Source organism: Dermacentor albipictus, chromosome 3 (assembly GCF_038994185.2).
Source record: "Dermacentor albipictus isolate Rhodes 1998 colony chromosome 3, USDA_Dalb.pri_finalv2, whole genome shotgun sequence".
Taxonomy (NCBI): Eukaryota; Metazoa; Arthropoda; class Arachnida; order Ixodida; family Ixodidae; genus Dermacentor; species Dermacentor albipictus.
Window position 1 is genome coordinate 6,907,170 of NC_091823.1, and position 15,398 is coordinate 6,922,567.

Here is a 15,398-nt window from a genome sequence, read left to right on the forward strand (position 1 = left end):
ACTGATCTGCAGAGCAGCGGCGAGTTGGTGATGAGTAAACGAACAGTCGCCGCGTCGTATGACCGGCGGATCGAGTGTATAAAAACTGTGGTTGTGCGAATGCTGAGGACACTTCTCTTGAGCAGTCATGTTAGACTGAGTCACTTCTCTCATGCAGTCATGTTGGACTGATACTCTTTTTCTCAAGCAGTCATGTTAGACTGAGTTAATTTCTGTAAATAAACCCCTTTTCCTCGTTCTCGATGAGAAATAGTTCTTCACTTCATCAACGATCTCAGCGTAAATAAGTTGGACGACGGCATGGGCCAGCTACCTTCGAATTCATGCCGTACTCCAATCTTGGCAAAGGACCACGGACGATGGGATTGAGCCCCCAATCCTGACAGCGTGTCATCAGCGGCAGGAGTAGGCTCCCGAGCGGGCTTGGCAATCTGTAGTTCTGTGGGAAGTTGCTGGCTCGGAAGCGCAGGCCATTCTTCCCGAGAAAGATTCTTTTCAGCTGACTTTCTTGTGCTGTTCAGCCCCTTCTTGGCCTGATCGGAGAATGTCGGTGCTACAATAGAAGGGCCCTTCTCTTTTCGTGTCTCTGCCTATTTTGAGGAGGTTCAGTGACGTCGACACCAACGCCGGATCGTTTCAGCAACCTCCCTGTGTGTCGAATTGTCCCGAACCATTTGCTTGAGAGCAGCGACCTCTTTCTTGACGCGAGGGCAGTCCCTAGACGAGGCAGCATGGCAACCATTACAGTTACCGTATTTTAGTACAGTAGCCCGGCACGTGTCCTCCGCGTGAGGTTCAGCACACCGGGGACACATAAAGAGTTTGGACAGACCCCCTTGACATGTCCAAGCCTAAAGCACTGATGGCATTGAAGAGGCTTTTGTACGAAGGGCCGAACAGGGTGTCGGAAGTGACCGACTTTGACGTGAGATGGTAGGCAATCTCCTTTGAAAATCAGTTTGACGCAGCGCTAAGTTCCAAGGCGGCTCACACGCGTGATGACAACAACCTCACTTGCTGGTTTGACAAGGATAGGCAAGTCCGCGTTGGGAATGGTGACATCAATGTCATAAATTACACCTGCTGTAGATACATTGTCCATTGGTATATAGGAAAGTACTTTGATGCGCCCTAGCACCGAGATTTGCTTCAGTTTTTCGAGTGCACTCCCGTTGGAAACATCGATTGCGAGGACATTTTTGCGTGTATTTATCCGAATGTCCTTAATTTCATTCGGCACGACCCCTTCCAAGAAAACAGATAGTTCTTGCCTGTTCAGCGATCGGAGGTTGCTTGAGGGTTCCTCGGGTACGAACCCGATGGCGTGAGGCCAGCGTTCAGGCCTTGACTTCAGATTTGCCGTGCTCACTTGCGTTGATGTATTCGCGTTGAAAGTCCTCCTTTTGTCCCTCTTTCTGCGTACAGTGATGAAGCTATGATCCGATGAATCTTCATCGGACATGGAGTACAGCTCAGTGTCCTCGGTGTCACTGAGCACGCTTCCTCTCTTCCTCGTGGAGGACGGCCTTGATGACCTCTCGCCAGAAGGGCCTCTGGAAGGCTCCGCGTCCATGGCCACCAGACCGCGAGCCGAGGCACCATGAAATTCCGAAGATTTCGCCAGAAACCAGGGAACACAGATAGAGGCGTTCTACCAAGAAGACACTTCGTCCTTCGCTCCCAATTTTTATTCTCAGCTTGCGTGGCGATGGTAACTGCCACAACATTACTGCACTGCTCTTTGCTATTCCGGACGAATAAAACGCTGAAATTACAATTCGAATGTTACTACAAATAGTATGAAAAGTTCGTTGGTAGGTTTCACATCAGTGCATACCTTGTTTTCTATCTGAAACACTGATGCATCGCTGTTTTGTAATCTATCACCGTAAAATGTACCCTATTTTAGGGGCAGCATTTCTGTTAGTTGTTCTGTTTTGAAGCATCTCATTTCATTTTATTTGTTCACAGAATCCTACTTAAACTCAAGGAACTAACAATGGGCCAAAACTATTATGTCGCGACAATATGGGACACGTGTCGAGCACAAGCGAACATCATCCAGCTTCGATGCTTCATTCCGATGATTACGATGCTTCATTCCTAAGCAGTTAATCCCGCCACTACAGCATTAGGGGAACGATTCCAGAGCAAATTTGCTTCTTGAAAATTTCAGCGAACGCTTTAATCGTCACTGCCTAAACGAATGAAGGATCTTCGAAGAGGCGGCGGCGTTGCGCCCTTGCCGCTGCTCTGCGCTTGTTGACTTTGTTCCCGTCGGTTAGTTTATGTTTCATTAAAAGGACACGCTCGCTTCAGCTCAATATTTGGTAACCAAGACGCCGCACTGAGTGTAATCAGAGGACGATCTACTTTCATTATGCTGCTTGTTTGCTTTGGATAAGTCGCCTCTTTTTTCATAGCCTTGTGCGTTGGGAAGTTGCCCTTCGTAACTCCTTCGGTGCTTCTTTAATCCGCTTTCTTTCGTATTTCTGTGTTAGCTATCCTTTCTCGCTCTTTTCTCCCTCCTCTCCCTCCCTTACTGATGTTGGGTTCGTTAATTGACCACCTTGCCTCCTTTCTTGAATATGCACCGAGAGAGAGAAAGAAACGAAGAAAGAAAGGTAAGCGAGGTTAACCAAGGACGTTCCCGGTTGGCTAGCCTACACATGGGAAGGAGGAAAGCGGAAGAATAGATAAGCAGAGAAAAGAAATATAATATTCAGTTAATCGCAGTCAGTCGCAGACGACTCTCCACTGTCACAAGCGTTCATGCAATCCAGTATCATTCACGGAGTGCAGAAAGGCTTTCGTTGCCTTTTGTATGCAAGAACGCATAAGCCATGGTCCAAGGGTCTTTTCTTCCGCGAGCACCTTATTATCTAGCAGGTTGAGTTTAGCTTGTAGAGTACGTCATTGAGTGTCAAAGGGTGGGCAGTGACACAGAAGGTGCTCCTAGAGTCTCATGGCAAGCGCACAAGTTGCACGGCGCACTGTTCGCGATCCCTACTATAGGAATGAATAGGCATTGGTAATGTGCACCGAAATCTCACTGCTCTTTCGAGACCCACACACAGTGCAGAATACATGACAGCAGCGGTATATGTCCGCACACCTCTGTGTGATGTCAATTTCTGATTTGCCAAAGAACTTATTTTGTCTAGTGAATTACTGTCACAGAAAAAAGCAAAGCCGCCGCTGCGTACAACGAGTCTCATCGGTGCTCTCTACGAGTGGCCATCGTATGAGGCTTCTCGGGGGCCCTTTCTCTTCCGCGCTAGCGCCTGGCAGCTGGCGCCCTAATGAACCAAAAGCGTCTGGCTTGCGTCACGCAGGAGAGCAAAGCAGACGCGAGAGTACGAAGCAGCGATTCCGACGAGCGCAAATTCTGCAAGAACAAAAAGAAACGTTGCGTTCACTACCGTTCGATGGCCGCGCGAAATTCGAGACCAGAAGAGGCTGGCGGTGCTTCCGCAAATAATTATGTCGCGCGCTGTTACGCGGAAGCGCTTCAAGGCGAACCTAATGAGAGCTGCCCTCACCCGCCCGACCCTATTGTGGAAGCGCGCGCCTGTGAGTATACGAGGCATGCTGCACACGGCGCGGTGTGCACTACTGGGTACTCTTTTATTTTTGGCGCTTTAACATTTCAGGGAACCGGCCACAGACGGAGACTAGTAGGAGCCGTAAAAGCGAGTCTCGGACGCTCTCTAGGAAGACGCATAAAAGAGCAGAGAATAGCTGCCTTATTTTATGCGCAGCTCGTAATCGCATTAATGAGCCCGTCATGGACCTGCACCGTTGCGAACAGGGGTCATCTCCTGATCGTGCGCAAATATTCAAAGTGTTCGCGAGATGCCAAGAAATTCCTAATGAATGTACTGCATGCATGCACACATGGCAGGATGCTGGCGGATGCGATGTTTCTTGGCTAACCCCTTTCTCCCATATTATCTCTCTCTCTCTCGTGGCAACACATTATGTTTCTTGAGCAGGAATAAAATAGGCGGCCGGTATACGGTACCAAGCTTATTGCGTGACGCAATCCGCTAGTGTGCGCAGACTCTACAACCGGTAGAAATGTTTTCTTCGTTAGACAGCTTGCTGTATTTCGGTTATTGGTACTAATCTCTCAAAACTATTTTTGTATACTCGATTGACGTTTCCTCAGATTTGCTACGATATTTAATGTGTAGGATGTGATGTCAATAATTTAGAGCTTTCAGAGATTGCTTCACCTTAGTTCGTCACTCACCGCTGCTCTGTTTTAATGTTAAGCGCGTTCGCAGAAAACAAAATTTTTCTATTTGAATGGTCGGATTGTGCTTCAAACCTGAAGCTTGTCTTTATCGTACTTCACTGTTTATCCGCTCCGTAGCCATGACGTGAAGGAATGTGTTGGCCTTTCTCCGGTGGCTGTCAATGCGAATGTGTGCTTGTGCAACCAATAACTCATCAAGGTTCTCCTAAGCTTTCTCTGCGAACCCTCCCGGACTTCCCTGGGCGTGGCTGCGGGTGCTGCTGTCCTGCCGCATAGCTGACATGCAGAAACAGCTCTATCATGTATCCTTATATCTGTCCTTTCTGCTGGCTTTGTTCTGTACGGAATAACTCAGGGTTAAAATAAAGTATACCTAAATATCCTCACTACGACAAATATAAGTCATCAAGAGCACAATTTCTTTAAAGCAAACCTTTCTATGCCTACTTTCCTAGGGCTTGGGATTTCACGCGTCTGCTTGGTCGGACTTTCGCCGAGTAAAGTGCATTTGACTGTTGGACCATCTTGATAATCGGCCTGCTTTAATCGGCGCACCGACCCTGGATACAATGACATAGCGAAGGGGGCCAACTCCGGGAACAGTATGATGCGCAATCACGTGGCTCACGTGGTGGTGGTCTCCTCGTCTTCAACGGCATCTAGGTAATCGCTATGGCTCAAAATGCTTGAGAATGTAATCCGTGCCGTGGCATTTATTTAACCGCTTCACAATAGGTTCGCTTCTAAGATTCCAATATATGGGTTGCACCTACATAATTATTTTATTATGACAGTCTGTGAAGGCAAGTACACATTTCTTTTTGCTTATTGTTCAGAACGAACATCAGGGATTGGTAAGCATCTCGCCTCGAGGAGGAGATGGATAGACAAGGAAATTACAGCCGGCGCATTGGCTACCCCGTGCTGGACTAAAGGAGGGGCAGCAAAGGAAATTCAAGGCAGTAGAACGAGGCGCGAGCAAAAAGAAAAGGTGAGCAACTAAGAAGAAAGCTGCACATGTGCGCTATGTAATGCATGATAATCTCAGTCTATCTCTCAATCCACGTCTCCTCGAAAAAACTCAACAATGCGTTCAACGCCTTTTGTGATATCGCCTCGAGGAAATTCGAGAACTCGAGGCGAGACTATGCATTGAACATGCAGGAACATATTTTACATATTGGCAATCTCGCCTCGAGTTATCGAGCTGGGCAATATGCACGATTCTGACCTGCATATTGAACAACCGAATATACTCGAAGGGGAGAGGTCAGACGTCCAACGCGATCCTTGGAAAGTGCACTCGACTTTTATGCTTCTGAAGGAAAAAATGAATATATGTAGAGTAGAAAGTGCGAAGGGGGCTGGCAATAGAGGAAATTTGACCCGGTCGCTCCGTCCATTTACGGAGTTCTTATCGGGTGTGAAATATGCCCTCGGGAGTTGTCAGCTTACCTAGTCCCGGGGAAGGACACAGGCGAACCGCGCGTGTTGTGTCCGCCGTGCGGCCACAACGGGACGGGCTTGCCCCAAGGCCAAACAATCGCGGTACGTTCTCACTGCACCTTTCAATGCGCGAAAAGTAAGAAAGAGAGCCGAGGCAGTTTCTCCTTTTTGTAGTAGCGGGACTGCCCTCCCCCCAACGGCACGGGAGGGCGTCGAGCGATACCCGCCGTGGGACGTTTCCCTCCCGCCTGCGGGTGACGCGCCGGAGGAGAGAGGCGACGGGGGAGGACCCGAGGGCGAGAAGAACGCAGCCCGGTGGCGCTCCCAGCGAGACCACCTAAACATGAAAGTTACCGCCGAGACGGCAGCATCTCTGCGCTGCTCCCGCCGCGATCTCCTCTGGCCGGCGGACGCAGCGCATCGCTCATGAAGCGGCGGTTCCTCCGCTGGCTCACCGTCGTGGCCCTGGTCGCCAGCGCCGCCGGCCGCCCCCTCGCAGCCGCCGACGTGGTCGTCAGGAACCAGCCGCTGACCGTGGCCCTGGGTCGCTCGGTGTTTCTCAGCCCATCGGAGGACCTGCGGATACGGGTCGCGCCGGGAGATCGCTGCCACGTGCACGTCGTTCAGGCAGAGGATGGCGAGCCTGGTTCAGCCCTGTCCTGGAGTCGGCCCGGAAGGCTGCAGCCCTCGTCCTTTCCGTGCGGATTTGGCTTCGGCAGTGTGTCCTACACGCATTTTGGGTCCAAGATCGCACCGCTCCTGGACAGGGTGCGACTGCTGGTTAAGTACGAGGCCGAGAACGAGACGCTGATAGTGCCCTTGCTGCTGTCGGTGGAGGTATCACCCGAGCCGTATCAGATCGCAGTGAAAGTGAATGCGTTGTCTGTGCCATCGTTGGGTGGCGAGAGCCAGCCCATCAGTGAAGACGTGCTTAGTTTCAGTGCTGTGGAACCGGGAAGTGTTTGCAGGGTGCGTGTGCTGTCGGAGGTTCCCCGGTTTCCCCGTTTTGGTGAGTTGATCGGTGACGTCCCGGCACAGTTCGCAAGCTGCGAGTCTTTTCTGCAAGGCGACGTCCGGTACCGTCACACCGGTGAGTCGCACTCATCCAAGTGGGACTACGTGCCATTCCTCGTAGAGGTCACCGATTCATCAAGTCATTCATCGAGAAAAGAGCGTTTTCACCTACCCGTCAAGATCGATGCAGGGATTGAGAATTCTGTTCCCCAGCCGACTTTCGCGTCCGAGCTTCACCTAGACGTCAGCCAGTTCATAATGACCCCACTGACTCCCACGGTCCTCGCGGCAGAAGACCCGGATAGCGACAGTGGGGCCTTGCTGTTTAACTTTAGAACAGTGCTCGGTCCTGAAGAAGGACATTTCGTGACAACTGATGACCGTCAAGTGCCAACAACTTCGTTTTTTCAAAAGGATGTGCAAGCACTAAAAATCGCTTATGTGCCTCCTCCTGCGCAATCAAATGACAGGCGAGTGTTCCGAGTGGAAGTAGAGGTGATCGATCCGGAAGGTGCTGCTTCGGACCCATTCTCTCTCACGATTGTCGTGAGGCCGACAAATACAATGGCCCCTTTAGTTACTAAAAACACTGGAATCACGCTTGTTGAAGGAAAATTCAGGAAAATTGGTGACAGCTTAACTGTCTCGGATCAAGATAACCGCGAAGACGTTTCCTTCACTGTCGTTGACGGAATGAGGCACGGAAGTATTCTGGTGGATGGTGATGAAGCAGATCTGTTTACGACGGCTGACTTGGATGAAGGGCGCGTCGCATATCGACACGACGGAAGCAGTACAAGCACAGATAACATCGTGTTTAAGATGAGTGATGGACGACACGAAGTGGAATTTCTTTTTCCTGTCACTATTTACCCAGTTGACGACGAACCGCCTCTCTTGGATATAAACACCGGTATCACCGTCCGCAAGGGTGAAGACGTCCAGATTTTATCCCGCTACCTAAGCGCTACCGACGTCGACAGCGATGATTTCGGTATTCTCTTCGAGCTGTTGCCCCCGTTTCCAGAACACGGCACATTGCTGATGAAGAAGCATGACAAGCCACCCGATTCTTTCCATTGGCTTTTCAAGGACGGTTTATACGAGGCAGAGGTGACTAAGTGGGAGCAGGTAGATTTGCTCGAAGGAAACCTCTACTACCGCCATTCAGGAGACTACATGTCCGAAGCAATCACAGACCGCGTCTTCTTTCGTCTCTCTGACGAAAACGAGCCGCCAAATGAATCCGGAATAAATGAGTTCTTGGTGAAGATTCTTCCTGTTGACGATTTGCCACCGGAGAAGCATCCCGACGCCACGCTTCATCTCCTCGTAGAGGAGTTCCAGCTGACGGCGATCACGAAGAAGGAGTTGCGTTACCGCGATCTAGACACGAAAGAAAAAGAGCTCCGGTATCGGATCACGAAGCCGCCTTTCGACACGGACGCTAGTAACCCGATGAGCGCCGGCGCGGTGGTACGGATGGACGAGCCGGACACAGAAGTCACAGAGTTTACGCAGGCGGAAGTCAACCACCACAAAATCGGCTACCTGCCCCCATCGGCGGAGCTGGGAATCGTGCCTAGGATAATAAGCATTGACTTCGAGGTGTGCGACAACGGCGATAACGTGCTCCCCGGCCAGGTTTTCACCATTCTCTTGCAGCCCGTTGACAACAAACCACCAGCGGTGCATAATCGCGGCCTAAATGTTGCGGAAAAAGCTTCAGTGGTCATCACCCTGGATGATCTCGACGCGACTGACACGGATACGCCGAGCGAAGAGCTAACCTTCGTTCTCGTTAAGGCTCCCGCCTACGGAGCAGTTCGATTGACAGGAGATGCCTTGGACGAAGACGCTTCATTCAGACGCTCAGACATTGCGAGTGGTCAGTTAGCATATGAAAACATGGGTAGCTCTGGAAGAAAAATGGACAAGTTTGAATTAGAAGTTCGTGATGGAATACACAGAGTGCCGGTAACGGTTAAGGTGCATATTAAACCACATTCAGACGAGTCGCGTGTTCCAAAAAGGCCTGGAACCGTTAACCTGCTTCTGACTGCCAAAGAGGGTGGGAAGGTTTTATTGGAGAGTCACTCCTTCGGTATACAAAACATGAATGACCCTAAAAGTAGTTGTGAATTTGTTCTAACACATGTTCCCAGGCAGGGCAGTATTTTTAACAGCGGAATGAAATCAAATCGATTCTCTCTGCAAGATTTGCTGAAGAGAAGAGTCTTTTATGTCCACAGTGGCATCGAGACTGGTGTCAGCGGTTCGAGCGACATATTTCAGCTCAGCATTACGGACGATTCCGGAACAAGGAGAATGGATGATGTTCTTGTCCATGTGAAAGTCGAGCCCGTGGATTCGATGCCACCGCGAATTCTAGTCGGACCGTCTCTCGCCGTTCCCGAAGGCGGCCGGGCCACGATCACGCGCGTGCACCTTTCTGCCACCGATGTGGACACGAACGACGAAGATATTCTCTGCAGCATCGACGTGCAGCCAAGCCACGGGTACATTGAGAACGCGTCACCGTCGCCCGGCTCTGAGCGTGTGCAGGTGGGCGTGCCTGTGTCGGCATTCGCAATGGCCGAAGTGATATCGGGTTGGATAAACTACGTTCAAAGCATACACCGAGGGTTTGAACCACTGGAGGACAACTTTACCTTTGTTTGCTCCGACGGCGTGAACTCTAGTCCTAAGCACAAGTTCCACGTGCAGATAACGCCGAAGAACGACGAGGAGCCAGAGATTACGATAGACGAGATACTCGTGTCGGAAGGCGCTGATGCGTCGCTAGAGGAGATCGTGACGCAAGCAGCGGACATGGACAAGCCCAGTGACAGGCTGACATTCCGGGTCACGAAGGCGCCTCTGCACGGGAAGATATTGTCGACACGAACGATGCAACTAGAAACCTTCGACAGGGACGACGTCGCAACACCGTCCTTTGTAGTCTACCGACATGATGACAGCGAGACGACGACAGACTCATTCGAGCTATCTGTCAGTGACGGGCAATACGAAAGTCGAAAGCAAATCTCGGTGGTCGTAATGCCGGTAGATGACGAGACACCCCGGCTCGCTGTCAATGATGGCTTGGAGGTTGGACTGGAAGAAAAGAAAGCCATCACAAACCGCGTCCTGAGAGCAGAGGACATCGACTCAGATGATTCGAGCTTGACGTACATAATAAGAGACATACCCAGACACGGGCAACTGCAGCTCTTGAATTCCTCCACTTACCAGCCTTCGCGCAATTTAACTCTAGCTTCTAATTTTACTCAGCAAGATATCGACAATGGTCTCGTCTTGTACGCGCATACCGGAGCTCCCGGAGTACGAGATCTGATTAGGCTTGACGTCACAGACGGCACGAACTCGCTTATCGACCAGTACTTCTGGGTGACCATCGAGAGTGTCGACGTGATTTATCCTGAGGTGGTGAATACAGGAGTAAGACTCCCCGAGGGCGGCAAGGTGACACTCACCACGGCCGCACTAAGCACGACGGATTTGAACAGCAACGACGAGCGGCTTCGCTTCACCATAACCCATTCACCCGCAAAAGGTCACCTCGAGAGCTCGGACGCCCCGGGAGTGATCATCAGATCTTTCACCCAGTTAGACTTGGCGGGGAACAAAATCAGCTACGTTCACACCAGCAAGGACGAAAGCAAGCTCGACAGCTTCGAATTTGAAGTGAGTGACGGCCGTAACTCGGTGTTCCGTACCTTCCGAATCGCCATCACCGACGTGGACAACAAAAAGCCCGTGCTTTTCATCTCGCCGCTGAGGCTCCGCGAAGGCACCGAGCGCCTCATCACGCCGTTCGAGCTCAAGGCGGACGACATGGACACTCCAGACAGCAATGTCCACTTCCGCGTCATCCACAGGCCGGTGCACGGCCGCCTAATTATTGACAGGTCCCGCGAGGCCGGCTCGTTCACCATGGCCGATCTGGGCGACAACAGGTTGTCCTACTGTCACGACGGCAGCGACACAACTCGCGATAACTTCACCTTCGTGGTCAGCGACGGCGTCCACCGCGACTTCTACGTGCACCCGAGCGTGCAGCAGCCGACGCGCGAGCCGCAGCTGTTCCCCGTCGAAGTGGCCGCGGTGGACGACACTCCTCCCCAGATGGCGGTGAACCGGGGAGCCTTCGCGCTCTCGTGCTTGGACGGCTCACGCCGGCTCGGGTTCCGCTTTAACAGTGACGTGCTGCGCGCATGTGATAGCGACAGCGTGGATGCCAGGCTGAAGTACGTAGTGACCCTGCTTCCAAGCCACGGAATCCTTGTCAATCGGGCCGTCGGCAACCGAAGCGTCGTGGAATTCACGCAAGGTGAGATCGTGCTCCCTTTGTGCCGTCCTGACGCGTGACAGATTCATTTTTGTACAACACCCAAGTTGAAAACAGGAGGATCCGCAAGTGAGTGCTAACAGCACTTTAATGTATCCTTTCATTAGTTAATACTGAAACAGCGTCGAGCTTTAATGTTCAGTTACTGAAACAACACGGACCAGTAAGAACTTATCACGCTTGTATTTCTTTTTCTCAATGTCAGTATACCACCTTTTGTTAAGTTTATATAGGCGTGCTGTTTATATAGTACTGCTGTTCCATCTATGCGGGGTTATTGCTAGAAGGGGTGGGCTTTACTTTCAAGACAAATCGCCGTGCTAAAATTGATCATTGGGAAACAATCGGAAATTAAATTTCAATTATTCGCTTTACAGTACATAATGCAGTAATAATGTTGCACTAACGAAGTCACGTAGAACGAAGTGCTATTCATTGAACAGAAGTTTCTAGATGAGCAGTACTATTTAAGACTATCGTTCCTACAATCTGCTAATACGCACAGACATGGTAATTTGTTTCGTCCTGAACTGCGCGGGGGAGGCTTTGGGAAGGTGTTAATTAAAATGCCAATGTACACTTATCTGTAGTAAATTTTAGAGACGAGTATCTCAGGACTTATGCTAGTGTCAAATTATTTCTAAGCAGATATGAATTCACAAGTGACCGACTTCCTTATTTCGCAATATTAAGATGTGTCCTAATTACAAAACTTGTCATTCCGGCAACTGAACACTGCAATTCGTCATGGAGCCTGCCTTTGCAAGTAATCCACCTTATTTGCTCCAGCTCAGCTATGTGCCACAACCGATATTTTTATTCTAATCGATAAAAAAAAAACATTCCTCTCTATGAAGATGCAATGGCAGCGAAAGCTGACGAAAGTCTAAGCTCACAAACAAAAAAAAAACACTTTGCGAAAAGCAAAGTGCTTTCGCTGTCATTTCATCTTCACAGAGTGGAATCGTCATTTTCTTTTTTCTTTCTTTCCTTTTTTTTTGCCTTGCGAATCTGGTGTCGTTGCTCGTTCGGAGGTGTCGGGGCTCACGATTCTCGTTTTCGTTCAGCATCCCGGGAACGTTCTTCGTCGGTGGTCGTTTCGTGCCGGCGCCGTTTACATTCTCGTTGCTGTTCCATCCGGCGCTCCTCGCACGCATGTTGTTCTTCGGGTGTACGAACTACACGTGTCCGCCCCATCGAGAGCGCAGCTGCTTTTAGCGCCGATACCTCTCCTGCCTATATAGTGCGATAACCTTAACGTTACGCTATTAATCACGGCGAGCGTTCTAATCTCTTTCGCATTTTGACATATGCACTGCCGCATCACACGTATAAGTTTGTTAGAAATCGCAAAGTCCGTTTCTGTTGCCGGACGCCGAAAAAACTACGGTATTCTTGTTATCGCTGTAAAACACAACTCGTTATACTGCATAGCTCGGCTCCGAAATTTCTAATTTCACTCAGGTAGAACAAATGTCACGCCGTCGGGCTACTCACAAAAAGCCTCTATAATTAAATAATAGAGGCCCAGAGGACAGTTACAGAAAACCATATTAGCCTGAGTATTTCTGCGAGGTTTAACCGGGCTTTAGCCTGCATATGTCTGACCATCAGTCATGCTTTCCTGCCACAGAAATCATATCAGGCTTCAATGATACAATGGTATTGTAAATAAGTTAAAAAGAAAAAGAGAAAGAAAGGCAGAGGAAAGACAGGTAGGTTAACCAGAGATTATCGCGTGTTGGCTACCCTGTATAAATAAGTTAAGCTATGCCATCAGTTGCTGGTTGCGAAGCTAATAATAAAAAAGAAACAAAAGCGCGCCTTAGCACTTCGGAGAGAAACCGATCGATTCATCATCTGTATCAAAGAGAGATTCTGTGTGAGCACCTCTGCATGGCTGGTGACAAGGTTACTTCATCGCTGCTACTGCCGGCATTTGTTCATTTACTTTTGTCTTTTGTTAACCGGTTAGATAGGTAGCGAACAAACATTGAATGATTCTGATAACACCAAACAAATTCATGGCCGTACCAAAATGAGTGAGATGCGTTTGTATTCTTATTTTCTTTCTCTTTTCTTTCTTTTCTTTTTCGAAGTGCTGCCTCTCTGGTTCTCAAGTGAACATGTATGTCTTCGTGTGTGTGCTCGCACGAGCGCGCGCGTTGTGTGTGTGTGTGTGTGTGTGTGTGTGTGTGTTTGTGTTTGTGTGTGTGTGTGTGTGTGTGTGTGTGTGTGTGTGTGTGTGTGTGTGTGTGTGTGTGTGTGTGTGTGTGTGTGTGTGTGTGTGTGTGTGTGTGTGTGTGTGTGTGTGTGTGTGTGTGTGTGTGTTTTTCCTTGCTTATGTAACACGCTTCTACTTTCGTACTGGGTAGCTATCGTCGCGCCAGCATTCTTTGACTTTTCAAAAATGAATAAACGACCAAAACTACCCACCGTTGCTTTCTATATTTTTTTAATAAATAAACGACGCACTGCATAAAAAGCTAGGTAAAAGGTAGAGTTTGTAAATAGTTAGCATCAAGTCTGTCTTTCATGTGGTTAAACACCCGTAGCAAGGTCTTGACCTCCACTGTCGTTCCTCCAAATACCTCAAGGGTGATTCCCTATTGCAGGCATTACGAAAAAAAAACAACTAATCACTCAGGAACGAAACGAATCAAGAGCAGATGATGCTTTTGTCGAATATGATGCATAGAGAACGGTTCCACATCTATTCTCACGGGGCGGTTTCGTCCGTCAGCTCCGCGGGCGCGGTTGTCATTTCTACAATCCTAGCGCAGTTACAACAAAGTTTCACGTAGGACAACATCAGCCACAGCAGAGCTTACTGCCTAACAGACAAGTCCACTTGCCGAAACGTTGGCTCCTGCTCTCACCTTGTTCTCGTGTTGCTCATTGCCTTGAATTTTCATCTCCCGCATTCCCCGTGTTTTGCCTTTATGCTGCCCTAAAGTATTTCCTGCACGAGTAGCACCACAAATGGCTAATATTTCGGACTGCATGGTCAGCCTTTCTGAATTTTCTATATGCCCTACATGACACGACTTATGACGAGTTCGTATGTATCAGATAAGAGAGGACCACCATCAAACCCGCAACAAATGATATGACATCCTATTTCACTGGCTTCCAGCTCACACTGTGATAGTCAGCCCTTGAAGGAACCTGAACTGTTGGGATACTCCATAAATACAAGGGCCGAAAGATAACTACTATTCCTGGCTCAAACTATGACGCATACATATCTGTCTTCTACATACTTCTACAAGCGTCTAAACACACACAGAACCAACCCTTAAACTACGAACAGTGGTGCGTTACCATGGAATCATTGTTGGGCATTACTCTTGAAGTGGGCAGTACTGGGACCATTGCTTTTCACTGCACAACTACGAGGCAGACAAGATGCATCTCACGGAACTGGGCACGACTTTGCCACTGAAAAGTCGTAGCCCTTCTTTTCGTGTCCTGGAATCATATATTTCGGAATAAAGGAACAGAGCCAGCAGACAATCTAAGCGCATCGACATTAAATAGATTAAGCTGATTCAGCCCATGGCTTGTGCCTAATTGACAGGCACCAGAGGACAAAATGTTTGGTGTTGTAAATGCTAAGCCCAGATTACCAGTTGTAAACATGAGAAACATTCTGCGTAGTGATGAGAATTGACGGCAAAAAAGAAAGAAATGGAGATTAGTTTCTGAGTAATTACGAATAGAGCAGAGGTTAGTTATGGGTAAACCAGATTCATGAAGGTAAAAGTTTAGGCGGGGAACTCCACAGCGGAAGCTTGATAATGTCACCTCGCATCGTTGTAATTTGCTCGTGTTCCGCGGAAATTTTATATTTCGAAAATCGTCATCGGTAAGTAGGGATGATTCATTAAAATTTAGAAGTAAAAGGCGTCTAAATCTACCTCTCGTTATGAAAGAGAAACCAGGAAATAAATTTGAGCCCGGACCAACTGGTGACCACGATGCGAGCGAGTCAGTGGTATCATTTGAAAGGATCCCACTCGTGCTCTCTGCTTAACCTCCTCGTCATCATCATCCATTAGTTCTTTTGTTTTCCTTCCATCTGCCTTGGCGCAAATTAGTACACAAGAGAGCGCTTGCTCGGGCCGGACTCTGTGTACTTTATGCAAGTTCCCTGCTCGTGTGATGTTGACTAATCTCGTTCTATGCTGTCGGAGCTGCAGTGCACTTGCAATAGCTTGATTTGCTCCATAATTATTTTTATTTCGTTCTCCTTACCAATTCTTTTTCATTGCTCCAGCGCGATCACTCGTTAATCCTTCCCCT

At 49.1% G+C, this 15,398-nt stretch overlaps 2 protein-coding genes across 3 annotated transcripts in view; one reads left to right on the top strand and one right to left on the bottom strand.

The window, feature by feature from the left end:
• Window positions 1–15,398, bottom strand: part of LOC135895998 (polyunsaturated fatty acid 5-lipoxygenase-like) — a 443,319-nt gene that overhangs the window by 302,178 nt on the left and 125,743 nt on the right. The gene's annotated exons all lie outside the window — the stretch shown is intronic.
• LOC135895995 (FRAS1-related extracellular matrix protein 2-like) overlaps window positions 6,068–15,398 on the top strand; it is a 215,392-nt gene continuing 206,061 nt past the window's right edge. For both annotated transcript variants that reach the window (XM_065424268.2, XM_065424269.2), the window contains exon 1: window positions 6,068–11,075. In XM_065424268.2, the coding sequence (XP_065280340.2) occupies window positions 6,134–11,075 (4,942 nt within the window). In that variant the 5' untranslated portion in view covers window positions 6,068–6,133. The remainder of the gene's footprint in view (window positions 11,076–15,398) is intronic.